This window comes from Eulemur rufifrons, chromosome 11, assembly GCF_041146395.1.
Source record: "Eulemur rufifrons isolate Redbay chromosome 11, OSU_ERuf_1, whole genome shotgun sequence".
Classification (NCBI taxonomy): Eukaryota; Metazoa; Chordata; class Mammalia; order Primates; family Lemuridae; genus Eulemur; species Eulemur rufifrons.
The window spans coordinates 2,043,959-2,071,090 of record NC_090993.1 but is presented as its reverse complement, the minus strand read 5'-3'; the positions used below and the strand labels follow the sequence as shown (position 1 = coordinate 2,071,090).

The 27,132-nt window shown below is 41.9% G+C and overlaps 1 protein-coding gene across 1 annotated transcript in view; it reads left to right on the top strand.

Moving 5' to 3' along the window:
- Window positions 1-12,010, top strand: part of ENAH (ENAH actin regulator) — a 54,353-nt gene extending 42,343 nt beyond the window's left edge. The window contains exons 10-13 of the mRNA XM_069484609.1: window positions 2,263-2,329; window positions 8,179-8,257; window positions 11,110-11,167; window positions 11,674-12,010. Of these exons, the coding sequence (XP_069340710.1) occupies window positions 2,263-2,329; window positions 8,179-8,257; window positions 11,110-11,167; window positions 11,674-11,711 (242 nt within the window). The 3' untranslated portion in view covers window positions 11,712-12,010. The remainder of the gene's footprint in view (window positions 1-2,262; window positions 2,330-8,178; window positions 8,258-11,109; window positions 11,168-11,673) is intronic.
- The last annotated feature ends 15,122 nt before the right edge of the window (window positions 12,011-27,132 follow it).

Genomic DNA, 27,132 nt, shown 5'->3' with positions numbered 1-27,132 from the left:
AATAGGAAAAACTAAAGCACAAGTTTTTTTGTGTGTGCTTGCATGTGTATGCCATGCAATCCTTGATATAAAATCAAGGATTTATTCAGAAGGGCGGGAGGTTTCTTTTTTCATTTATTTCAATCAATTTTTTTTTAATTGGCCTTGTGTCAGACACTTGAAGGGCCAAAAAGAAATGAGAGATAAAGACCCTGAGCACAAAAGCTCCTGGTCCAGCTGAGACACACAGGAGTGAAAGTTAATCTTTTGCAACATGTGTTGAATTACTAAGTACTGTGTCAGAGAGGGAGATCATGTATAGAATCACCTGGGTCATCTCTGTGGGGAAAAGCGACATTTTCCTTTGCCTTGGAGAGTATTTAGTTGGCTCAAAGTGAGGCAGGGCATGCTATTTCAGCAAGTAAGGACGGCATGAGCAAAGGGACGGAGTTGGAGAAGAGGCCAGGAAATAGTACGTAGACTGCCTGGCTTGAGTGGAGAATTCTTTTTGAGGAATGTTACTGGGATAGATTGGAAAAGTGAGCTAGAAACTAAAAAAAAGTCGAGAACCTTTTATGAACGGCCAGGAGTTTAGACTTAATCCTACAAGTATTAGGCTGACGTTGAGCCCACTGACACTGTTGGAGGCACACTGAAGTGGCACTTGAGCAGCGTGCCGTGGGAATCGGGGAACACTGAGGGGGGAGGCCAGTTGCGAAGCTCCATACTGGTGCCAGCAAAGACCCTCCGAAGGGAACCCAGCCCTTCCCCTGAAACACATTGGCGCCCCTTAGAGAGAAGAGTTCGTACTGTCTCTGCTCCCACAGAGCCAGACCGAACAGCGCTTCCTCACAACCACATGAGCACTTTTGAGATCAAAAGATGGTTCTGGTTTGGCTGATTGAAAAAGGACCCCTCAGCCAGTTGTTAAAAGGTAGCACTCACTACATGTTACCTACTTTGAGATTACTGCCTCCTCCTCCTGCCTGCCGCTTGGGTGACAGTGTCCTGATGACTGTTTCCTTCCCTGCCCAGTTGTCCCTGTTTCTTTGGGGACTTTCCTCTTTTTTACCTGCTCAGGCTGGTGTCTGTTGGATGTTTCTGATTCTGTCTGTCCCAAACCCAGGGAACATTTGATGTCCCCTGGCCGACTCCAGAACTTGCCACCACCGTGGCGGTCATTGAGAGAATATGTTAGCTGTTAGAGTACAAAAGAAGGCATAAAAAAAGTCATGAAAAAGGAAGGAATTGATTGATTGAGGAGTAAAGCAAGATCAGTGATGACTTCAAGGTTTCACACCTAGATGCCCGCATGCAACAGAAATCCAGAACCACAAGCAGTGTCTCCAGGGAGAGTTGGAGTTTAGTTTTGCATATGTTTAGTTTGAAGAGACTGTAAGCTACACGGGAGAATGTACAGAGGCCAGTAGAGGGGCTGCGGGGGAGCTCGGAGCAGAGCAGTTAGTTAAGACTGTGAAGTGAGATCCCAAGTCGTAAACAGATTTAACTCTCACGTGGCCCAAATGCTTTCCTCCATGACGAGGTTCCACTTCTGGGTTTGCCCAGTTGTCTAGTGAGGCTGAGGATGCATCGTGAGTCAGCCCAAGTTAGAAAAACAATTCAGGCACAATAGAAGGCCAACCGGTGAGTCACTACATAGTAATAAGAGCTTAGAGTGAACTGCTTTATATTTAACTGGAATTGTCTGCCATATCCTAAGAACGTATTGTCTAAGAATCAAGGAAGTACAATAGGATTCTATGATTCTGAAATTTATTTTGTTTCAATCTTTTTTTCCAAGAGGACTGTTTGGATTTAGATGAAATGTTGAAGTACATGAACACATTATAAATTATATTTTTTGTTTTATCGTTAGCACTAAAAGTAATTAAAAATTGTATAGGTAATACTATCTTATTCTAATTAATTAAAACTATCCTAATTAATTAAAATTATCCTACCCTTATTCTTATCCTGTCTTTGTTAGGGAAACTTCTTACCATCTGGTATATAGAATTATAATAATTTAGATTTAACAATCTGAGTTTTTCCTAGGAAATTTGTCGTATTTCCTTATTAACTTTTTCTCATTTTAAGGTCTGAAATTGTACAAATTAGCATCCTTTCAGATTTTAACGTTTAAAATTACATTTAACATTTTTATTTATCTACATTGCTAACATGAACAGTTATAATGGCATTTAGTATTCTGTTATTTGTTTTATAACAACTCTGGAAGCATATAAGATATTTAATAACGACTTTTGGTCCTCATTTTTAAAGAACCAACAAGAAAACCTTGGGAAAGAACAAACACAATGAATGGCAGCAAGTCACCTGTTATCTCCAGGTACCAATTTTTTCTCTAAGTTTTATATTTCACTTGTATCAAAAAAGAAATTAATACCATTATAGAAAAAAATTGAAGATAGATTAGAAATTATACCAAGAAGCACATAAAATACCGGTAATCCCACTAGTATTGGCTAAGCACTGAGACTCCTTATGTTTTTACTAGTGATCGTCTGATAAATCCTACCCTACATTTATTAGCTAGATTATCTGAAATTTTAAGATAGCTTAATCCCTCCCAATTTGTTTGACACATTCAAAACTACAGAAAAGTTGTTGAAAGAATTCCTGTATACCCATTACCTGTGTTCACCGATTGTCAACATTTTGCCACATTTGTCTTAACTATCTACACATCCACAATTTTTTTCCTCTGAATAGTTTGAAAGCAGTTCCCAAATAAATGTTGCTTCACCCTAAATAATTTAGCTTTTCCCCAAAGAACCAGAACATCTCCTACACAATTATATCACTCTCAAGAAATTTAACATTGAACAATAATATTATCTAATACAGTATATATTCACATTTCCCCGATTAATCTCGGTGACATCCTTCATAGATTCTTTTTCTAAATACAATTTTTGGAAGAAGCTTGTTTCAGCTTATGTTTTAAGCTGAAAAATCATCTGGAGAGAAAAGACTGTAATTTTTAAGAGAAAGCAAAATAAAACCTAAAACTTTTATTTTGTAAAGAAAGATTTCTCTATCTCTGTTGAAACTTCTAAGCATAATCAAGTTGGCAAAGACAGTGCCCAGAAACGAGACTGGTGCGTGGTGGTTTCCGTAAGCGACAGGTGGGCAGAGTCGGGTGAAGTCATTGTCCCTTTAGCTCGCGTACTAATTATCATGGCTGGATTTACGTTGTATCACAGATCTTTAACGTAGATGAAACTTTTTCTTGGTTCTATGAGACAGTTTAAAGGGCTCATTTTTCCCAGAAAAAAAAGGTATGTATTTAGAGACTGGAGTTTTTTGTCTTTACTTTTTCAGCCATTTGCCTTATTTGTGCCTCATAAAAAGCAAACGTGTCTTTAATCGTAGAAACCTCGTTAAAGTCCCCGGTAGACTTCACATTATCACAAACCTGTTCTGTGCTAGCCTAAGTCTAAATTTGGTTTTGGCTTTTGTGTGATTCTTTCTGCTGGGAGGAAAGAAGATTTGGTGATGATGTAATTATTTAAGCTCCACAAAGAAACCGGATCTTTTTGAATGTATAAGAGCTTTTAGTTCCTAAGTGACTGAAAGATGATCGTGTCTGACTTTAGATGAAAGAAGGGAGTTGCTTTTAGTGGACATGGTTTTTCAATAGAGTAGAAAAATTGCGCATCTATTTCTCAGATACCTGAGGGGGCCTCCTAACACGTCTCTACTGGTTGTTCTGGGTTTTTCTCAGTGGTGTATTACGAGGCTTGATTTATCGAGTACATAACCAGGAGCAGAACTGTGATGTGCCGTTTGTCCTTGAAGATGTAAATGGTGCTGTTCAGCCCACTTCATGGTAGACATTCCCCGTTGATCCTAAAGCTAAGCCTCACTGATGCCAAAAGGCATGTCTTAGGAGAGACGTGGAAGAGGTTCTTCACACATAGTACGCTCCTTGGTGTGTTTGGTCTCTCGCTTAGTAAAAGAGAAAATATTCTTTGAAAGACTTTTTCAGACTTCTAAAAGAAATTTAATAAATACTCTAAAGGTCACCATTTTGAAAATAATTTTATATGGATTAGTTGAATCTTGGTTCTCATTATCCAGTAGTGCATTGTAATCCTGTCCCAACTCTTAGGTGGCTTTCCTCACCTTTCCCAAAATAGAAATTCTGAAATACCTGATTATTCCTGACCACTCATGTATCTTTTGATAGATTTTCTCCAACCACTAATACATATGTCTTAAAATTTCAGCAAAAGCAGATTTAAACCATAAAAGATTTTAAAAATATGTTTAAAAGACTAAGAACTACATTGCTTTTCTTCTTAAGTTATCTCCCCTGTTCCTTCTGAAAGCAAATATTTTGGCTACTTTATGTTTTTATTTAAGTATACCGCATCCTTCCACTGTAGTGAAAGTTTAAGTACCTGTTTGTCTTCTGAACATCCGTGTCAAAATTATGTTAGTGGTAAGATGGATTAATACCCCATATGTACATGAGAATATTGTGTTATGCTGTACGTAAGTGAAGACATGACATAGTAGAGTAAAAGCAAGAATGTTGTAGTTAAAAATGCTTTAAACTATGACTAGAATATAACATTGGAAAGTTTGTGAATTCTTCTGGTTTTTATTAAGATCTTACAAATCTTGTATTCAGGATGGGGGGGAAGTGCTTTACATGCTTCCTGAAGAGAGTTAATTTTGTATACTTTAAGCTACAGTGATTGTTGTGATGTTTTTTGAGTCTGTTGCTTGATATTCACTCTAATAGAAATGTCTTTGTGTTTTTGATACTTTTTGAGTCTTTGCAGGTAGGTTTTACTGTGCCTACAGCCTATAAGGGTAGCCATTCTGAGATGATCTTTTTTTTTTCTGTAATTATCAAATAAATAGTATCCTTACATAACTAAAATTAGTCTTAAAATATCTTGATTTTTATTGGGGAAAACGATTATTTTAAGGTTAAAGGACGTCCTTTAATTCTTGTTTTGTTTGCTATAACTGAAAACCTATAAAATGGTAACATAATGAGAATTAGTTTTGAAAGTTCTATTGTATATTCCTTTAAATGGTTTTTCCCCTTCATAGACGGGATTCTCCAAGGAAAAATCAGATTGTTTTTGACAACAGGTCCTATGATTCATTACACAGGTATCATCCTGCTGTGACTTTGTGATTTGAGACTTTGAAATAACATGTTCAGGATAGGGCTGAGCTTTTTCTACCTGGATTGGTAATCACCACGGAGATACTTAGGAAGATCGAATCCCTTGTTTTTTACTTTATTTTGAATACTTTAACAAAAATCCTGCCATGACTTTATAGTTGGATTAGGATGAATATAAATGGTAAACATACCAGAAATACTTGAATGAGAATCTAAGGCCACATGTATTATCTAGGCCATTTGTAGCTTCAGCATTTTCTGTTAAATGCTGTTCTCCTTATGATAATGAGACAAGGTTTTAAAAAGTGGAGAAGATCCCTTACTGTTTGTTACTGGAACGCAGGGCAGTATGACAACCACAACCGTGGATAATTCATTCTTTGAGGAAAATTTCTATTTCCTAGATATTTTATAGTAAATTGAATCTTTAGCAACCTAAGATCTAACATCCTGAGCAAATTGTTTTCTAGGATGAGCCCTATTATACCATTTTTTAATTAAGAAGGCTTAAGATATGAACTTTCTGTTTCTTTCTTAATTAAAAAAACAGATAATTAGAAAAATCCTCAAATGCTTTTCAGCTATTTATAGAATTTGGCAGAATAGGGACTTAAACATTATAGTACAGTTATTTTACAGGCAGGTGTCTAAAGGCAACACTCATTATAAAGTAATAAAAACCTGTGAGAAACCTTCATACTTCATTTATCAATTATAGTGAAACCCATAGGTTAGAAATAACTGAACTATATCCGTGTCACTGCACACACCAAGTCTGCTGTGAAGAGAAGTTATAGCGTGCGTGAGGGGTTGTCTAGCACAGTGAGTAGGGCGTTCTGCCATCAGACCCTTTGGCCACATCCTTGTTTTCAAAAATTATTTTCATGCCATTGATAATCAAAATATTTGATAAGCTAATTTTGTCAGTCAGTTAAATCTTCATAAAATGTTTATATTGCAATAGTGAAATACTTTTTCCTGCCTTTTTTTTTTTTGAGGTGGTTTAATTGTTCTGACCAAAAGACTTATTTAGAAAATTTGCTAGTATGAAAAGTGAAAAGTAGCATTTAACACAGAGATTTTTTTTTGTAATAAATCTTCTCAGTTATCTCACTCATTTCACACATATCCCTGGGATAATGTCAATAGACCTTTTTGTTGTTTAAAAAAAAAAAAAAAGTGGTGATTACTTCTTTCCGTCAGTATGAAAAGTTCCCCCCTTTAGTTAATTATCATGGTGGTGGTGGTGGTGATGGATTGCATGTCAGCATGAATTAAATTTTTTAAAAATTGCATGTTTCCACAATTGTTTATTAAATAATAAATTTTTGCATTGTTTAGTAAATAAGGATCTATTGATAACATCCTGCCCAGTTAAGTAGCAGACTGTAGTTGTTCATATGAATTTCAGAGGTATTCATATAACTTAGGAGAAAATAACTAGCTAGTTGTGCCACTTAAATGTGAAAAGTAAAAGAAAAGCAGGGTAATTAATAATTTAATTCTGGAGAACAGGAATAAATAGCATGAATATGTGAAACACACAGTGTGCGTCAAGAATAATCACTAGACGTGACTCTACATAGAACCCCATGACGTGCATACTGTGGTCTCAGTAAATCTAAAGTGACTGTGGAATTAAGTAGTCTCCTCAGCAAAGTAAGACCGTGTATCCTCACAAGAGGAAACGATACAGCTCATGTAAATCTTCTTATCCCCTAATAAGCTCAGTGCTTACTGAATGAAATTTTTTGAAAGTTACTCTTTTCCTTATTCATGTAAGCAGATACCTAATGAAGTAAAATTGGTTGACTTGATGCATAACAATCTTTGAAGCAGTGATATGTTTTGATATTAAAGCAAATTAAGTCAGTATTTCATCTTCATGAGCAATGACTATGGGCTTAAAGTTTTGTATGTCCTACAAGAACTATGAAATTATAACTTTGAAAAAGTTATTATGCCTGTTGTGTCTTGGTTCAGGTTTCTAAAATTGGTTCTCTGCAAAATTGGAAACATATGATTTGCCTAATAGTTCTAAATTTCACTGATTTGTGGCCCTTAAAGAGTGACGACTTACTATACCAAACCAGAAAACAGAGGAGTGCCAATTAAAATTCTAGGTTTTCCACTGGGGATTTTCTCTTATTGCCAGAATTAGAGAGGGTGCCATGACTGACTTATTTGATGTTGAAACTTAAAACTACTTAAAATATACCTAATCACTAGGTACATTTCTTCACATAAAATTTTAATGGAAACTGAACTTTTGAAAATGCAATAATAATTGACAATCTGCTTCTGTCTGGCATTTCCTTTTTTTTTTTAAAACCAAAATAAGTTTATAAATGTAGTTAATGTGAAACACCATTCAAATGGTGTCTCCATAAAAACTTCATGGGGAAATAGCCATATGGTCTAACTTATTAATCATTTTTCCAACATTCTTGTTTATTTTGATATTGAAATGGAATAAAATATATACAAAGAGATCATGTTTACTAAAATGTTTTCTTCTTGCAATCCAAGGAATAATAGACTTTGTAAACTGATTTGTGTTAGAGTAAAATAGTCAAGTCTTTATATTTTTCCTTCCATTGGTTTGCCAGGTAATTTAGTAGATAATGTAAAATTTCAAAAGAAGGAGAAAACAAGATTATGTTATTTGGGCCTCAGATGTTTCAGCTGGCCTCTTCATCACGGCTTGGTCAACATGCACATGTTACCTGGTTACCTGCCTCATGCCTAAAGAATGCTGTCTTCTACTTTGTTCTGAAGAAGTCTCACCATCTTGTCACCTTTCTGTAGTTTCTTTATAAATAACTGCAATGCTGAGAAAAATGAAAAATACTTTCTGCTTTATGTTCTAATCAGTCCTACAATTTTGACAACTAACTTTTACACAAAGTGTGTTTTATTTAAGAAATGTATTTAAATCTGGTGTTGGGTTGACACAATCTTCCAGTGTTTATGAACTCATTCAGTATCAAAAATGTTGCTTACCTGTCCTGGAAATTTCATTTGTACAGACCAAAATCCACACCCTTATCACAGCCCAGTGCCAATGGAGTCCAGACCGAAGGACTCGACTACGACAGGCTGAAACAGGTGCGTACTCGGTGGTGACTTTTACTAGTACTTGTTTCTTTTTTTAAAACGTCCCATATGCATATATTTGACGGGGATCCTGAATGTATTTTAAAAGAATAGAGTTAAATTTTTTTTTTTTTTTTTTTTGAGACAGAGTCTCACTCTGTTGCCCAGGCTAGAGTGAGTGCTGCGGCGTCAGCCTAGCTCACAGCAACCTCAAACTCCTGGGCTCAAGCCATCCTCCTGCCTCAGCCTCCCGAGTAGCTGGGACTACAGGCATGCGCCACCATGCCTGGCTAATTTTTTCTATATATATTTTTAGTTGGCCAGATAATTTCTTTCTATTTTTAGTAGAGACAGGGTCTCGCTGGTCTCAAACTCCTGCCCTCGAGCGATCCACCCGCTTCGGCCTCCCTGAGTGCTAGGATTACAAGCGTGAGCCACTGCGCCCGGCCAGAGTTAAAATATTTTTATATAAGTTAGTAGCATAGTACTGTATTATTTTTTTCAAATTCTCATTTCTGGTTCAGTGAATTCATACAAAGTTCCAGCAGTGGTGGAGAGTGGGCCCATGGCCCAATGAGTATGAGAGCGTAAAGATTAAATATAAGTGCATGGTTTCAGTTGTAGAGAAAACAATAGGCTTCTACATTTTACTTACTGTATTGGCAAAATTGGACCCAACAAATCTGATTTTGATAAGAATGTAAGGAAATAGACACTTGTATGTTTCTGCTTTCTAAGAAACAGTTCAGGAAAACAAAAGCCTGAAAAATAAATGTCTTACCTTTGAACTCAGAGGTTTCGCTTCCAGGAATTTATGCAAAGAAAATACTGTGTAGAAGTTTGCAAATATATGGTGAGGATTCTGTAGCCATCAAGGGATCATAATTTAGAATATTTGGCCGGGCGTGGTGGCTCACGCCTGTAATCCTAGCACTCTGGGAGGCCGAGGCGGGTGGATCGCTCAAGGTCAGGAGTTCGAGACCAGCCTGAGCGAGACCCCGTCTCTACTAAAAATAGAAAGACATTATATGGACAACTAAAAATCTATATAGAAAAAATTAGCCGGGCATGGTGGCACATGCCTGTAGTCCCAGCTACTCGGGAGGCTGAGGCAGTAGGATCGCTTAAGCCGAGGAGTCTGAGGTTGCTGTGAGCTAAGCTGACGCCACGGCACTCACTCTAGCCTGGGCAACAAAGTGAGACTCTGTCTCAACAAAAAAAAAAAAAAAAAAAAAAAAAAAAAAAAAGAATATTTAATAATGAATTGTGAAGACTTGCCCATGTTAGGTGAAACAGGTAACAAAACCAATGTGTACAGTTATCTCAGTTTTATAAAAAAGAAAAAGATACTATGCGTATTTTAGATACTTATGCATTATATTTAATATGTATATATCTCCAGAAAAAAGTAATAGGTGGTAAGATTGTAAGTTTTAAAATATCTGTTCCCAGAAGAGATAAAATATTTTTTTAGATAAACTTAATTTTTATTCTGCAAAGCTATTTGCAAAGTGGAGATATATAATTTAAAAAGGAAGCATGTGGTCATTAATAACCAAGACCATGTGTTGCTATGTGTTGAATATGGCCCTCTTCTTGAAAAATGCTTTAAAATAGAACACTTTCAAGAACACACTTGAAAATATGGTAAATTCTTGGTTATCTGAAGTAATGGAGTAGAAGAAAGAATAGATTTGACTTTCGATATAATTTAAAGATGAATTTGATTCATCTGTTAGTCCATACAATAACTTCTATAACTCACTGCCTCAGTTCCCTCACTGGTAAAATGAAAGAATTAAACTAATTGATAGTTTCCATTTTAAAACTTTCTAGTAGGCACATTTAAAAAGTACAAAGAAAAGGGTAAAATTTTAATATTTTGCTTAACTTAATTTATTGAAAATATTTTAAATATGTAGTCAAGCTTTGAAAATCACTAATGAGTTCCTCTATGTGATTTTTATCATACTAAATTTCTGCAATCCGGCGGGTGTTGTACACGGACAGCACGTCCCATTGTAGACCCGCCCTGCTCCGAGTGCGCGGCCGCTGCCTGTGGCTGGGGCCGCTGCGTGGGGCGCCCCCTCCATCCCCACCCTTCAGGGCAGCCCCTGAGGTCCCTCCAGGGAAATCCGAGATTCCTTGAGACGTGGTCTGGCAGCTGTGGTGATTCCTGAGACATCCCCATCCTTCAAATCAGATGACAGATCTGCCGGGAGCCAGCCGTCCACTGGACTGTAACGCCCTCCTCCTTGAAACTTTTGCATCCCCTCTCAGACTGCTGCCAGAGGACAAGATCAGCAGCAGAGCCATTTTCTTTTCTAGAAACTGTCTGAATCAAACCTTTCACTGGATGACAGAATTTTTTTTTTTTTTTTGGAGACAGAGTATTGCTCTATCACCCAGGCTAGAGTGCAGTGGTTTCATCATAGCTCACTGCAGCCCCAAACTCCTGGATTTAAGAGATCCTTCTGCCTCAGCCTCCCGAGTAGTTGGTACTACAGGTGTGGGCCACCACACCTGGCTAATTCTTCATTTTTTGTAGAGACAGAGTCTCGCTCCTGCTCAGGCTGGTCTCGAACTCCTGGCCGCAAGTGAGCCACCACACCTGGCCCATTTTAGTTTTAGAAAGCACTTTATTTCATACCTTGCTAGGCTAGAATAAGCAAAGATTGGGAAGGGAAGAATAATATTAAAACAAAATTTACCAAAGCTGGTCTCTTCCAAGTAGTAGAATTATGACTGGAAATAAAAAAAAACTCACATTGTATTTTATAACATTCTTAAAATTTTATATCAGTAAGAATATTTTTAGCAGTAATTTTTAATTTCTTAATTGCTGTTTTTCTCTAATATTTTAGGACATTTTAGATGAAATGAGAAAAGAATTAGCAAAGCTAAAAGAAGAGCTCATTGATGGTAAGTACACAAATTTGCTACCCCTTTAGAACAGTATTTAAGAACAGTTATTTTTAGAAAATGTGAATTTAAAAATACCCAGTTTACTACTTGAGGGCAATTACTTTTCCATAGTATCTCGCCCTTTACTTGGCTTAGGGTGTCAGGGAGGAGCGCTCTCCTTCATATAATGGAAATTATTTGTAAAAATGGGGAGAGGTATTGTCTGTTATTAGATGGAAAACCAGATGAACACGTTTCCCTAGATTACCTGTACGCATTCATTCCACTGCCCTCTTGTTTTGGGGCCCAGATGATCAGTGTTTGCATTTCGTATACAAAAAGGGAAAATAAATACACCTGTATAGAAATTAGTACCATCATTGTAATAGTAAAAGAACTATGCAGTGAAAGATGCAAAATTAATATATATTTTTTTATTACTGTGAGTTTGAACACAGTACTTAAGAATGAATCACACACTTATTTTACTTTATCATTATATTTGCTTTTCCTTTTCTACCCAGCAATCAGGCAGGAACTGAGCAAGGCAAATACTGCATAGAGAAGCAAACTAAGGAGAGATAGGACTTTAATCTGGAGAAAAAAAAAATTCCTACAAACAACAACTGTTAACAACAGCAAACCCTACATTTTATGAGCTGTCAGAAGAAGATGGAGACAAACAGTCGGAAGGAGGGAAAACCCGACATACTCTGGAAGCCTTCAGATACCAGGACTCTGGCGATAAGCTATTCCCCCTCAGTTTGCTGCTTTTTTCTGATCTTTACAACAGAATGGAAGAGTGTCGCATAAAAGTTCCTGTAACAGTTATGCAGAAAATACTAAACTCATCAGGCAAGATCACCGTGCATTGAGATATTTCCATGTCAAGATAAAATTGCACATTTTCCACAATACATTGCTAATATAAAGAGGAGAAAGGCTTAAGAAGTTTTTTTTCAGAGAGTACTCATGAAGAATTTAGCAAGTTACGCTATTGTATTGGAAATGTTTCTCTCAGGTTTGTCTTCCTATCATATTTGATATTCCATGAATAATTGAGGTCAGCCCTGTGTAGGTTAAGATCGTAAAATGTGGAACAAATGGAATTGTAAGTGCTTTCAGAGGTTGATATTTATAAGAAAGTGTCCTAAAAATGATTTGTCCAGCTTGAGGAATTTTAGAATGATAGGAAGTCTCTTGAATTAGCCTTCATGCAATTTTGTAGATTAAAACATAAAATTCATCCAGAATTTAAAGATTTAGATGCCTTCCTAAATTGTTACAATGCTTTACCAAATCTATGACTTATACATAACACAAACCAGTGGTCAAATGTAAAACAATATATTGTAGATTTACTGTAGGTTTTCAACCTTTTTTAGATTTATGCATGTGGACATTTTTATAATGTAATTACAATCACCACAAAGTTAGCTTTTTTAATCGCAGACAGTAATGCATGTCACACTAATATGTAGTGGCCTTTTCAAGGCCTAGTCCCAGGGAAAACATTTTGTAGAGTATAGGGGAATGGGAGGAAGGGAAGGAATAATTTTTTATTTAAAGTTAATTTCTGCACTGTCTTTTTTCTCAATTACCTGCATGAATAATAATGAGGAATATTTTGTGACTTTAATTGGTAAATACGTTACAAAACCAAGTACTTAATCTTTTACATCATGTCTTCAGCTGTTTGTATTTTAATCCGTAATTTCAATGGTCTGAAACATGATTCTGAGCTTCACATGAATTATATCTTGGTGTGGAACTCAAAAGTTTGATCACTGACTTTGGCAGTTACTATTACCTAGGTGCCCCTGCAATTATACAGGTGTTCAGATACATGTTCCTGACTCAGCAGCTGCTTTTGAATTTTGTTATGTTGAGATACAAGAAATAACAATGATGGCAGCAATTAAGGTCACAGAAATCATTATATCAAGGGAAACCAATGAGGAGTTCTGCAGTTTTCTTTTAGTAAATAAAGTGAGACTTAGGTGTTGGGACAAAGGAATTAGACACTCTGCCCACCACCCTGCGTGTGTACACGGTGCACACACGTGCTGTCTCTATGTAGCCCACTCCCTTTCTTTGAAACTGGTAAGATGAAAATAGGGAAGTAATCCTATATGTTGCAATGGTAGCTTTCTGGAAAATTCAGAAAAACAAAAGTTCTCCATGCTCTCCATCTTGATTTATGCTTGAGTTATTACGTGCCATATTTGCTTTGAAATCTTCAGTTATCAGATGTTCTACTAAAATTTTGAAGAAATAATTTACTCTCATGTGCTTTCTAGATTTCATGCTAAGATCTCAGTTCATAAAACAAAGCTTGTTGATCGCACAGTCTTAGTGCTGCAGATTTGCAGCCATTACCACTACAAAGAAGTTTCAATAAGGAAATTTTTTCCTTGTGAAAGTAGTTCCTGTTTCTGTATAAATTTCATTTTTAGCTTAGACTGATGGATGAGCTATCATAATTCAAATATACAGTTTTTTTTTTTCTATCAAGTATTCATTGTCCTGCAGTAACAGTAAAGACATTAAGGGTGCAGCAAGCTCATAAAGTACTATTTTCTAAAAGAAATAGGAGGCATTTTCATCTTTATCATTGTACTTTTGGTTACGCAAACACTTTGACAATACAAACATTTATGTCCCCTGTAAATCTGGTCAGAAAGCTCTTCTGGTTTTGTTGGGCAAGTTAAATAGTCTATATAGGTAGAGTACTGGCTACAAGTGGTCCAACCTAAGATAAAAGACTAAAATAAAATGCTAAATCTTAAACTGGTTTATGCACTAAACGTTTTGTGCCTTGGTCTAATATTAACATGATGTCTTGTGTAAAATGACAAAAAAGAACCAGTGTTGAATCACGCTATATTTCCCATCATTTTGCATTCTCCCAGATTGCTAAATGTGTTCTTTCCACAAAGTTAGATTGAATTCTATACATTTGCTGTCATACGTGACAATTGTGTCATTGTTAGAGATTTCAGTAACGAAAATGGGAAACAGAAGCTTAAGTTACTTTCTTTATCTAAACTATGTTCCTTAGAACCACATTATTATGATGGTTTTTGTGCTCTTGTACATTGGATGTCTTAAGCTGAGTACAGCTTGGGGATCCTTTTGAATCACAGGAAGGCACTGCTTTCCTCAACACTGTGATCTGACCTGTGACAAACCTGTACTATACACTATGTAAATGGCTAACAAGTCAATTGCAAACAAATTGAATGTACAAATCTTAGTGCTGGTGCTGAAATCTCTTCAGAATAGTCATCATGATTTAAAAGTTTGTTTAAAAATTTGCAAGCATCAAGTGTCAATCAGAACTGAAGGCGAAACCCTAACGAATGTCGAATTCTCATGCTTTAGGTGTACTCCTCTTTAGATTTTTCCATTCTGTGCTCTTTTTACAGTAACTATTTCATTTAAATTTTATTTCATTTAAATTTCCTACACGCTAACTTCGTTTGTGCGATTGAAATAAAATTGCAGTATATATATGTTGCTTGTTTGTGACACTTAGATAATCTTTTGAAATGATTTGTCAGTTCTAAAATAAGTTATATTGGATGTGAAAAACAACCTTTTAAAGTCCAAGACTTCACTATTTAAAGTTTACATATCACGTCACTGTTCTTTAAAGATTTCGTAAAAGTCACGAATACTAAATAATGTAAACAAAGGGAATATGTGATACTGTATCTACTTTCTGTTTGAGATAACTGTTGGGTATTTCCTGTTTGTTTTTATTTTCTTTCGGCCTGCCTTGACACAGTGTCTTCCTCTTACAGTCAAGATGATGATAAATGTTTGGTTTTGCTCCTTTTGTTCTACAACATGGTCAGATACTTAAACTCATTAATGCAGTTAAAACTTTCCTTTCTGTAGTTTGCAGGGCAAAGGACATTGTATGGTAAAGGGCATTTATATTACCAAGTAGTGAATTTCAAATCTAGTAGATTCTGTGTGTTTATCTGTACGTTACGCTGATTTCTTAAAACCTGTTCTACGTATAAGCAGCAGTACTTTTTATCTCTTATAAAGAATTAATTTTGATTCCATTTATAATTCTGATGTCTTCGTTAGAAATACAGTAATCCTCGTATTTTTTTCTTTACCAGACCCAGATTTGCCTCTTCCCCCACCCCCCCATTATCTCAGTTTTTCATGAACTGTGTTCCTGTCATTCGTTAAAATGGGCAGCCATTACAGAGTCCACAGTTGTAAAAATACCAGCTGGGTTTTTTTTTTTTTTTTTTTTTGCTCTGTCCTGTCTCAGGTTCTTGCTTCTCTTCATATCTAACTCAGAATGTAAAACTAAAAGTCATTTCTCATTCAAAAATGAATGAAGTAACAGATGCTAACCTTTTACATTTGTCTACTTACAACTTTTATGTGTCTTAAATTTATGTATACTTTGAGTGCCATCGTGAGGAATTGGCCTTTAAATTCTACATAGTTTCATCCTAGGAAGCAGTTTCCAAAAGTATGCCCAGGATCTCTTTAATTCCTTTTTGTGTAACCATTATATTAATGGGGTTGTAAAGTTACAATGGCCACAAAAAGAAATTAAAGATAACCACATTTTTATTTAAATTCTATTGATTATAAGCATAAAAATAACACCATATAAAGCAAAACTATGTGAAGGAACTCTCTGTGCGCTCTTCATTCCTGTATGTAGGTATTACGAAATCCGCTTCCCTGAAGACATTTGCTCTAGTATTCACTTCCAAACTCCAAACCCGTTCCTGGTAGTACCATTTTTGTTTTTAATGGGAAGATGAAGTAGTATCTGTTCATCTCTCCAAAGCTCTAAGGAATGAGGAAAAGATCCTGAGAGAATACTGCAATTACTGATGTTTAATACCTCCGACTTTTCACTGAAAGCCATTTAATATTTGTAAGTTAGATGCTTTTGAAGTCAAAACTTGATATGCAAGTATTTATCAGGAATCTCCTTAACCCTGAGTGAACAAAAATGTTCTAGGTATCTTTGGCTACATAAAGACGTGGTGGAGAACATTTACATGTAGGAATAGTTTGCTTTTGAGTATATGCTGGTTTGAATTGACTAAGCAGCTCAAGTCAGTAACCCCTTAAGGAAAACCATTTACATAAGCCAAGTACTGTTGGAAGTCTGTGATGTAGGTTTTCTCTGTTCCCAGCATCAGAATAAATTGTGGATTATTAGGTTTGTTCCCTTTATGTAATTTCCAGATAATTTTTGAGACCTCAAGAGATTTATTTTTATATCTGTTACTACTGGAAAGATGAAACCTTCAAATTTAAAACAGTCTAAAATTGGTTAGAAAAGAAAGTAAAATTAAACAGAGTAAATTCAGGATGGTTATGGATATTCAGCGTCAACATCAATGGAGTTCTAGGATAAATTCTTTAAGGAATACTAACGGTCAAGTCCCATAAGAGGAAAAGTGAGTGTTTTGGTGAGGAGAGAGATTTGAAAACTGCTAAAATATGAATTATGTAAATTTATGTCTTTCCAAACAGCTTTCTTTACGAAGTACAGAATCATTGTGAAAGGGTAGACAAATGACTTGCTCCGGTGACTTAGGATGTTTTAGGAATCGTTGCCTCATCGGTTATTTCCATTGAAATCTGAAGGTATTTACAGATGTGAAGATCAAGGGGAAAAAATGACTTTCACTTGCAGTTACGGTAGATGTTCTCTGTTGCCCATAAACGCTCTAAACTGAAGTATTCCTGTCATTTAAGGCACGGAGCAGGCCTTGAGTACTTGCTGATTAATTTAATGTATAGAAGAAATAGAAGATGAAACCTCAGTTAAGTGTTTGCACCAAAGGATCGCAGTCACTGAGCTGCACCCCTAGTTTGTGAAGCTCATTAAACGCTCAGATCAACAGCACAGAACAGCCCCTGGGGGTCCTGACGAGGGACCACGGGAGTCCTAGGCGGAGGGAGAAAGTTCCGGGCCCGGGTCGGTGACCGGGAGTGAAGAAAACGTAACCGTCTGAGTAGTGTTCTTTGTCTCACCTTGTTAAGGCATGTAACTCCTAGTAGTTAGAAAGTTCAAGGATACCTGTGAACGGGTCACTGAATTCAGCCTTTTCTCAGCAAAAATTAAGTTCCAAGAGAGTAAAGCTATCCATTTTAATAACATTTATTAGAAAAGCTTGCGTAGTTCATTAGAGAACCAAGTTTGTTAGCATTTATTCCGTAAACATAAGATCGAGATCTGTATATAAATGACAGCCTTGTAGTTTATCATGTTGTAAATCTGATTTAACCCTTCAATTCCAAGAAAACTGTCTTTAGTAGTAGATGTCAGGATTCTAAAAAGACACAAAGAGACCACTAATGAAGGAACTGGGTAGTGTTCTGGGCTTGGTTGGTTTTAGGGTTATTCTTAGGCGTAGAATAGAAGATCATGCAGTTGGTACTTTGGATGACACGGGAAATAGCAGTCAGAAGAAAAGAAATCTACATGGATGGTGTTTAGATTGAAGGATAATTCTTCCATCATGTCCAAAAGTTTCCATTCTAATCTATGGAAACTGAGAAAATAGGTTCTTGGCTTATACTTAAAATATACCCTGTTGTAACCTTACAAAAGAAATATGTTGGCCAGGCGTGGTGGCTCACACCTGTAATCCTAGCACTTTGGGAGGCTGAGGCAGGAGGATCCCTTGAGGCCAGGAGTTTGAGACCAGCCTGAGCAAGAGGGAGACCCCATCTCCACAAAAAAATAGAAAAATTAGCCAGGCGTGGTGGTGCACCTATAGTCCCAGCTACTTGGGAGGCCGAGGCAGGAGGATCGCTTGAGCCCAGGAGTTTGAGGTTGCAGTGAGCGATGATGATACCACCACAATCTAGCCTGGGTGACAGAACGAGACCCTGTCTCAAAAAATACGTATGTCACAGAAAACATTTGGTCCCTAAAGCGCATTTTATGCCCTTAGTCACATCTGTGGAACCTCCCCCGACCCTGCCTTTTTTTTTTTTTTTTTTTTTAAGTTGTAACGGCATTTTTAAAAACAGCTTCCAACTAGTTGTAGGTGAAAAGTATCTATCACTTTAAGATTTTCATTGCCACTACCAGGTTGAACTTCAGGCGTAGACTTGCTTTGTTCTGCTGACCGTGGCATTAGATGTTTTGAATGTTAAATAAGAGTTTCCCCAGACTCATTTATCCTCGAGTCTGAGATTTATCTGTTCTGTGTATTCTCGGTGGACTAACCGGACATCGTGATCCTAAATCCTGTCTGGTCACCATAAACTGCCGAGCCACCCCGGTGCAGGTGGAAGGGCGTCACGGTCAAAGTCGGCAGTGATGCGTCTGTGTAGACGTCAGCCAGCTCTGTGCCCGGGCAGCAGACCTTGCAGGGTTGGGAATGGGCACTGACTTTGCCACTAAAATTTCCAGGGAGAAGAAGAGTTTCTCTCCGAGAAAAATAACTGAGAAAGTTTAGATCGTTAGAAGAAAGTGCTCTTAAAGTTGGGGTATCGTTTTCTTTGTACTTACTACTAAGGGGTGGAAGTTTGAAGCCTGAGCCAGTTTAACAACTTGGTTTCCTTGTTGTAGATACCCATGCCTCATCATCGGAAGTTCCCGTTGCAGAAATTGAGTTTTGGGAGCGCATTTGATGCTTGCATACAATATCCTTGTTTCTGGAAGAAAACATTGTCGAAAGAGTGTTGCTGAGCTCATGTCTCTGCAGTGTTCTTAGACTTGACCACCCCTTCTCTGTTCTCTCCACTCTGTTGCTCTTGGTCCTTCCTTGTGTTGGGGGGGGACTGTGGGCGGTCACCGGACGGGGCCGGCCGGCTTCGCCCCTAGTTGGGCTGCCCAGTGATGGGTCTGGACCGCCTGCCTCTGTCCACGGTTCATCCGAGTTTCTTCACTCACTGTATCCTCCGCAGCCAGTGGCTGGTTTACTGCTTTTTTAAGATCCAAGAGAAGGGGATAAAAGGTCTGAGGTTTGGGATGATAAAAGATGAGTCCTGTTTTGCCGACATTCTTTTACTTTGGTTCTTTGCGTGGGAGGTGTGTATGTGTTCTAGGATTCATTTCCTGTCCCAATAAGACGTGCTTTTCATTATGTGTATTTTTCTTCTGGGGGGAAAATGAAATGTTTGTCACAACAGTGAATGAGCTAGAAAGAATTCTATCTTGCAACATCTGTAGTCGACGCAAAATATTTCTATAATCTTCAGTTACAGTGCATACCTATTTTCGCAGGTTTTTGTTTTTGAAGAAGCCTCTCTGCGGTCTGTAATGATAGGAGCACTCGTAGGGTGATAGGGAGAGGAGGAGAGCCACAGCCATGCCGTGAGCAGAGCAGAATTTTAGGTAGAAGCGAACCCTGGTAAGGTCTAGTTGAAAGCTCTCTGTTGCCTAGCCTCTAGGGGATTTCAAAACCTTCTACCTAAGCCAGGCGCGGTGGCGTTCGCCTGTAGTCCCCACTGCTTGGGAGGCTGCGGTGGAAGGATTGCTTGAGCCCAGGGGATTCAACATTCAAGTCCAGCCTGGGCAACGTAGCAAGACCTTGTCTTTCCCCCCTTTTTTTTTTTTTTTTTGGATACAGGGTGCTGGAGTGTAGTGGCCTCCTCATAGCTCACTGCAACCTCAAACTCCTGGGCTCAAATGATCCTCTTGCTTCAGCCTCCTGAGTAGCTGGGACTACAGGTGTGCGCCACCATGCCCGGCTAATTTTATTTTTTTGTAGAGATGGGGGTCTCCCTAGGTTGTTCAGGCTGTTCTCGAACTCCTGGCCTCAGGTGATCCTCCTGCCTCGGCCTCCCAAAGTGCTGCAATTATAGGCGTGAGCCACCATGCCCAGCCTGACCCTGTCTCTTTCAAAAAAAAAAAAAAAAAAAAAGAAAGAAAAAAAACCCTCTGGTTGACCTAAAGGAAAGCTGGTTCGTTCGGTCGTGCTTTCTGCTGAGACTTTGTGGCGTCAGAACAGGCGTGTGAGTGGATGGCAGGAAAGCGTTGTTGCTTTGTTGTGTTATTTTTATTTTTTTTGAGGGGTGGAGAAGTCAGTGATGGACCTTCCTGGTGAAAGAACAACATACACAGTTTCTATCAGGAGATTTAGAATATTAAATACATTTTCCTTTTCAGGCCTACCAAGTTGATAAACCAAAAGCATACAATAAAATAGCACAATAGAAAAACATGTAAAGGTGAATTTGTTGCGGTCCCAATGGGTAGTCGCAGCCCATAACCCTTCATGGTATACACTGGAATTGGAATCGCTCGTCGTCTTGCTTTGCTGTGAATTTCAGAACTAGAAATGTGTACGGATGTCCCTAAAAGATGCTGCAGAGCTGTTTTCTTTGCTAAAGATGTAAACGTTTGCAGCCCATGAGCCGGGACCTGACGATCTGGGCGTGAGCCTAGCTAGGGTGGCACACACCGAAACCGTGTTTTCAAAGTGCAGGTTGACTTAAACACATGCAAGGTGGTATTTTAAATTTCCGCTTGCTTGACTTAAACCATTTGAGCATCTGAATCAAACAGGATCCATCTCATTGTCAGGCAACATCATCTTCTAAGCTTGGCATCTGCTTTGAAGACGGGGAAGCAGACGAGAGGATGAGACACGAACCCAAAATAGCCGGCAGGGTGGGATCGGGCTGGCACCTGGGTTTTGCATCAAAGTTTCAAGTAGGAAGGAATAAAAAGGACCACTTGTGAGCCAGCCTAGGAAGGACTTGCCAGAAAGCAGCAGCTCCCGCTGCACAATACAGTGCCTTCTAGATGATTCTCTGTGTGAACCGCATGCAGTTTCATGTACCCACAACGTGTTAACCTGTATGTGCATGACATGTGTCTAGACTGTGTAAAGTCGGGATTCAGCAGCAAGGGGCCTGGTGCTGTCCCTGCGGTGGATCCGTGGGCCTGCTGAAGTCACTGGACGCAACGTGACTTAGGTTTGCAGCATCGACTCCTGCGTCCGCATAAGCAACCGTGTCATTGGAACCTGATCCATCGCCCCCTCTCGGACTCTCTTTCCCACTTTGCAGCTTTGTGGTTTTAACTGCTTCGTTCTCCTGCTTCTTGGTATCCTTTCTTCTTTTGAAATAAAAAGATGAAATACTTCATTCGAAGGAGACTTGTATTTATTTCCCCGTTTGTTCGTAGTGTACCAAAGGTATACGACGTGAAAAAGCGTTGAGTGGTTTTGTTTTCTCGATTCTGACCTTAAAATATGCTCAGTTCTGCAAGCTGGGGGAGCTGTCCCCGATCGGCTTCTGCATTTCAGTTTGTCACCGAGGACAGTGTCAGGCAGTCGCTTTCCTCTCCCCAAATGCTGCTGCTCCTCTGTCTAACCACGTCCACGGAAACCCAGTGGCCTGTTCCCTGGAGACATCCAAGGCCACAGCACAGACTCCAGCCCGGTGACCTGTGTGCTCCTGCTCTGCGTTCTCTGGGACGTGTGTGAGCCGGGGCTGGGACTCCCGCACGATCACGAGGGGGCGCGAGGACTTCGGAGGTGCGGAGCCAAAGCACACGGGAGACTTGGTGTTCTGGTTGGGGTCTGTGGTTGGGAAGGAGCTTGTCTGCACGTTAGCAGGAGGGGCGTGACCGTTTTAATGGCCACATTTTCATTTCTGCATTGTCTTTGTTCTCTGACCTCAGGGAGGTGAAAAGACTCGGGCCCCTTTCCCTGGTCACCAGCCTCGTTCCTGAACGGGCTGTCTGTCTCCACCTCCCCTGCCCAGCGGGGCAGCCCCCAGACGGACGAGGGAGAGAGGCCGGGAGGCGGCACTTGGACCAAGTCGTCATGAGCTTGCCCCCAGCCTTCTGCGTTTGATGTTACTCGTTCCAGGCTAAATCCCGTTGTCTGGAGCAAAGAGGGGACACGCTAAGAAACCGTATGACGGAGAGATGGGTGAGGCCCCTTGGTTTCAAGTAAGATACTCTCGGAGATTATTGTCGTGAGATCTGACATCCTAAGATGCTGCCTTAGCAGTTGCGTGGCAGCGAGACAGATGGTGGCTGCTGGGTGGCTGCCGCGGAGAAGGCAGAGTGGGCGAGGGTGACGTGTCCCGTGGACCCTGACCTTCGGGGTCGTGTCCTAGGACTTCCATTCTCTCAGCTGCGGAGTGGAGTGTGTGGGTGATCGAGGCCCTGCCTGCTCTAGCTTCGGTGGTTCTCGTGTGCTGAGGGTACCTGGCTGCAGGTGGCTGCAGGTCCCGACCGCAGATGGCCCGGGCTGACGGTGACGGAATCAGAGCCCGAGACAGCCTCTGTCACCCTGTCACCTCCCTGGCAGCTGCAGACACCAGCATGGAGACGTCATGTGAGTAAAGCTCAAGGCTCGAGGCTCCTCTCTGCGGACAAGGTAAGAAGAACTATTAATACTAATTTGTTGTTTGTCCATGGCCACAAGGCCTGTCACAGCCTGTGGCCAAGGGGTAGCGTCATATTGAACTGATTTTAATATCGGGAAGCTGCTCCTGTGGGAAAGGGCATTGAAGATCGGGTCTTCAAAGCTCTTTTTAAACGTCACCCGGGGTGTGACAGGGATGTCTGTCATTGTTGGAGGATTGTGGCTCTCGGTCGTCACTCCTGAGCCCAACACAGAGATGAGTCTGAGAAGCGGGAAGCTGGGCTGTGACGTGGAGCGGGGAGGTGGCCCTCCTGCCACCGCTCCTGCCACGGGGTGGGGTGTTGCCACCTGGGGTGGTCCCGTCGCAGCCAGCTGGGGACCCGCGGTGAGGAGCAGGCTGTCCCCTCCTGGGACAGACAGGTCCCCGCTGACGGGCCACTCAAACCCACGGAAGGGAGTTCACAGCCAGGATTCCCGGCTGCATCTTGGGTTGTTTTTTTTTCTCCCCTTAACTTTTCATTGAAGTAAAACATACACACAGCAAAGTGTGCGTGTGCGTACAGCTCCCCGACTTCCGACAAACCGACCCCCCATGTTCCCAGCACCAGGGTCGAGGAAGGACATTGCCGGCACCCCAGAAGCTCCCGAATCTTCCAGTGACCTCTGACCCCATCAGTCAGCGTTGCCCGTTCCTGTGCTTTCTGTAAGTGGACTCGTTCTACTCCGTGTCTGACTCTTCCCGTGATGTCGTATGTGAGTTCGCCGTGGCGTGTGTAGTGGCGGCCGGTCCCTCCTCGCTGCGCTGTGGTGGTTCCCAGCGTGGGGCCGATGTGGGCGGCGCTGCTAGGAATATTCCAGCGTGTGCCTTCGTGAACATATGGATGCGTTTCTCCCGGGTGTGTGGCCGAGAATAGCGTTGGTGGGTCACGGCGGGTGCTGTGTTCGGCGTCAGTGGATCCTGACCCACTTCTAAGCACGCGGCGGTGGCCACGGAGAGGCGTTCACGGGCCCCCTCCACAGAGGCCCCCTCTGAATGGCGGTGACAGCAAACGGAAGGGCTGGACCTGCCCCTCTCGGTCACCAACCGCGGGCTGATCGTCCCCCGAAACATGACACAAGAAGTTCCCACCACAACTTCCTTTCCCGTTTTCCAAAAATCCTATTCGTGTCTACAGTTATTGTAAGCATTCGCTTAGAAGATTTTTTTTTTCCTCCAGTAAGGTGAGTTTCTACTCAATGAAATTAAACTTTTCTTAGTGCATTTCAAATTGCCACCTAACAAGATGCGGATTCCTGGACCAGCTGTTCCTTCCTGGTCTGCAGGTTTTATAAAAAGCTCTCGCTCTCGGGCCCAGAGAGGTGAGGCACAGACCCAAGAGCCAAGGATGTAGCTGCCTTTTTTGTTTTTTCCTAAAAGACGTTCCCTAGAGAAATTCCCACGGCTTCATCATTATGGGAATGGGAAATTGCTTGATTCGAGGCGGTGACTCCACTCTGCCTGGTCGTCTGGGGGTTCAGGGCTTGGAGTGGGCGGTAAGATACCGATCGCCGGTGCTAAGTGCCAATAGTTTTTGGAACTACGGAAAATTATTTTTTATTATTTTTTAATTGGGAGCTGTTCAAATCCCTAAAACCCCTTTGTTCTCCAAAGTTTTCAAGAAAAGGAAAAGACTTTTTTCACTTAGTATCATCCACATGTCAGGCTCTCCGGTGAACACTGAGCCAGGCAGGTCAGCACGAGGTTGAGGCCACAGGAGACTAGCGCGGAAGCCGAGGAAGCCGGGTTTGACTTCTCCTTGTGGATCTTTTGTCTCCTAAACCCCGACTGGCACCGCGCCTCACATGCTTTCTTGCAACCTGGTGATGTAAACAAAGGATAAAAATAGCTACTCGAAACGCCTGCAAGTTAGCAAAGGGCCAGAAGAGTTGGAATTCTAGATTTTAGAGTTGCTTTCTGGAATCTTCGTGGAATAACAGAGCAGGAGAGGCTGCTGATCGGCAGGGACGGGATTGGGGCTGTCAACTCAACGAGCGAGATTACAGACAGGGTGTGCCACAGGGCCAAGGATCCAAGAACTGTCGGTTAGAGCTTAGAATGGGGGGTAACCATGGAAACCAGCTTTTCCAGCCCTGCCAGACAGTGACGTCTCAAAGAGGCAGCTTGTCGGTCATTGGCAGAGCGGGTGCCTCCCGTCCACCCCCTCCCCGGACCGTAGCTCACGGCCTCGGACGGAGGAAGCTCTGAGCATGGAGAGGGTGGGATGTAATTGGAATTCAGGTGGGAGCCAGGTCCAGTATCATCGTACTCAAGATGGTAGCTCAGCTTAGAGTTGTCTTTCCACGATAAAGCCCATCACAAATGCCCAGGAGCCTCGACATCCGGGTCAGAGTGGAACATACAAGTCACGCGGCCCCGATGCTTTTTGTCCTTCCTTCCCATGGATTGTAAGGCGAGCGGGGAGAGAGCAGCGTTTGTTATTTGCCTCTAAAATGCAGCCCCTGCCCCTGAGTCCCTATGTGCTTGGGGAGAGAGGGACAAGGAGGAGATCAGTGAACGATTTTAGCCTAAATTAGTTGCCTAAAGTAGCCTAAAAAAATTACAGTGCAAGTGTAACAACTTTCATAGAATGATACAGAAACAGATGAAGAATCACCGTGTGTCGCTTAGGTGATGGAGGAGTCAGTTCATCTGGAGCCGGCAGATGAGCTGGGCTTCAGGAATGACAGGTGTCACCAGCCCGCAGGGCTCGGCAACGTGAGGGTGCAGGGCCACCCCAGGCAGCCCATGAGTGGGCGCGGCTGGGGGCGGGAGTGCAGGGTGGAGGTGGGGTGGGACGGATTTGGGAACCTTTGGCTCTTTCCCATGAAATCCTGCACGTGCCACCTCAGACTCCGTGGCTTCTGGAGAGCTTCAGGGGTCCTAATGGGAGACAGCGAGTTTGATTCCGATTTTAAAAGGAAACAGATTTTAAGGTGCTGATACAGAAGATAGGTAAACGCCTGACCCGGTCCCTGTCTTCTAGAAACCACAGTGGTATCTGGGTTAACATTCTTCCACACGTTTAGACCCTGTGTGGAAAATATATAACCATTTAAAAAAATCTCATCCAAATTGTTTTTAAGTATTCCAGAGGGAAAGTAAAAAAAAAAAAAAAAAAAAAAATACTGGTCCCTTTAGGAAACAGTGGCCTCTCCTTTCCTAGCCGATGGTTGGGAGCAGGTCTGTCATCACTACTGGATTCGTGGATGTGCTACAGGACAGGTGCAGTCACCTGGCAGGTTGGGGACACAGGAAATAAACCAAGCGGCTTGGTGCTTTCCCGAGTGTACGGCAGGTGAGAGCAGGTGGGGGCACTCAGAGCAGGGGTCCCTGGGGATTAGGGGAGCCCCTGGGCTTCCAGCCACGGGTAGCAGGACGCCCAGCTTCAAGGCCACCTACGCAGCAGCAGTGTTGCTCTGACTGCCTCCTGGTCACCTGTCGGTGACGGAGGGACTCCCGCCTGGGTCACGCCCCAACGCTGGACCGCTGAGCCCAGCAGCAGTTGATTGGGAACCTGCACGCACAGCGCAGGACGAGGACGCCGCACCACGCGGGGGCCACGCGGGGGACAGAGTGAGCCAGCAGGGGCCGCGGGAGGCTTCGCAGAGTGACAGCACCAGGGTGTGGTGACCCCGGCTCCCTCGGGAGGATGGGACTGGCTTGTCTCAGTAATTCCGTGGCTGGTCGGGACGTGAGACCCGCCACTCGGGGACACGCAGGAACCGAGCCTGGTCTCCCGGGCGAGGGGGGCTGCGTGGCGGGGGGGACCTCGCCGGTGGGAACAGCGAGGAGGGGAGCTTGCAGCCGGGTCACATCAGGTGACCCAGCACACGATGCCAGGTCTTAGTTTAGGTCTTGCACGTCGGGGCTATTCGCCCACACGATCCTGCGGTGGGAGGGGCCGGGGCGGGCGAGTTACACAGTTTCAAATGCCACAGCCAGGCTCCAGCCTTGCCCTCAGGGTCACTGTCTCTGCCCCAGCTCCAGGGAGATTTTCCCCTCGTGCATCCGTCCCCTTCTTCTCCATGGGAGGAAAGTCTTCCCATGGCCCCTGGCGACGTCCCCACAGATCCCAGGCAGATCTGGGCCCGTCCCACGACTCTTCATCTGCCCAGAGGAATGAGAGTCCCTTAATGGGCTCAGAGCAGTCACCCCTCGTCTCTCAGGACCCGGCCTGCTTTCCCGAGCTCGCTGCCCAGTGGGGAAGAGGCGGGCATGGCCGCGGTCACGGGCTCCTCTGTGTCCCCAGGAAGGTTAGGGCACGCGGAGTTCCAGAAGGCACTGCCGGTGCATGTCACACCTGTGTGCTAAAAGTGGGATCGCTGATCTGATGGGTAGTGATGTGTTTGTGTGGACCACAAATCGGAATGTTTTAATCCAAGAACCGATCAGCCGTGGCTGCTGGCTTGCGTGTATAAAAGGTTTGTCCCATAGTCTCAGGTGAGGAACGTAAGGGACCTGGGGACAGTTTCTACGACACGGAAAGAAGGCAGATGTTAAGGTCAGTTGTCCCTCTGCGAAGACTGCGGTGGCTCCTTAGAAAGGTCCAAGCTGAGGACCACACTGCACTGCTGTGGTTCAGCAGAGAAGGAGCTGGAATGTTCCCT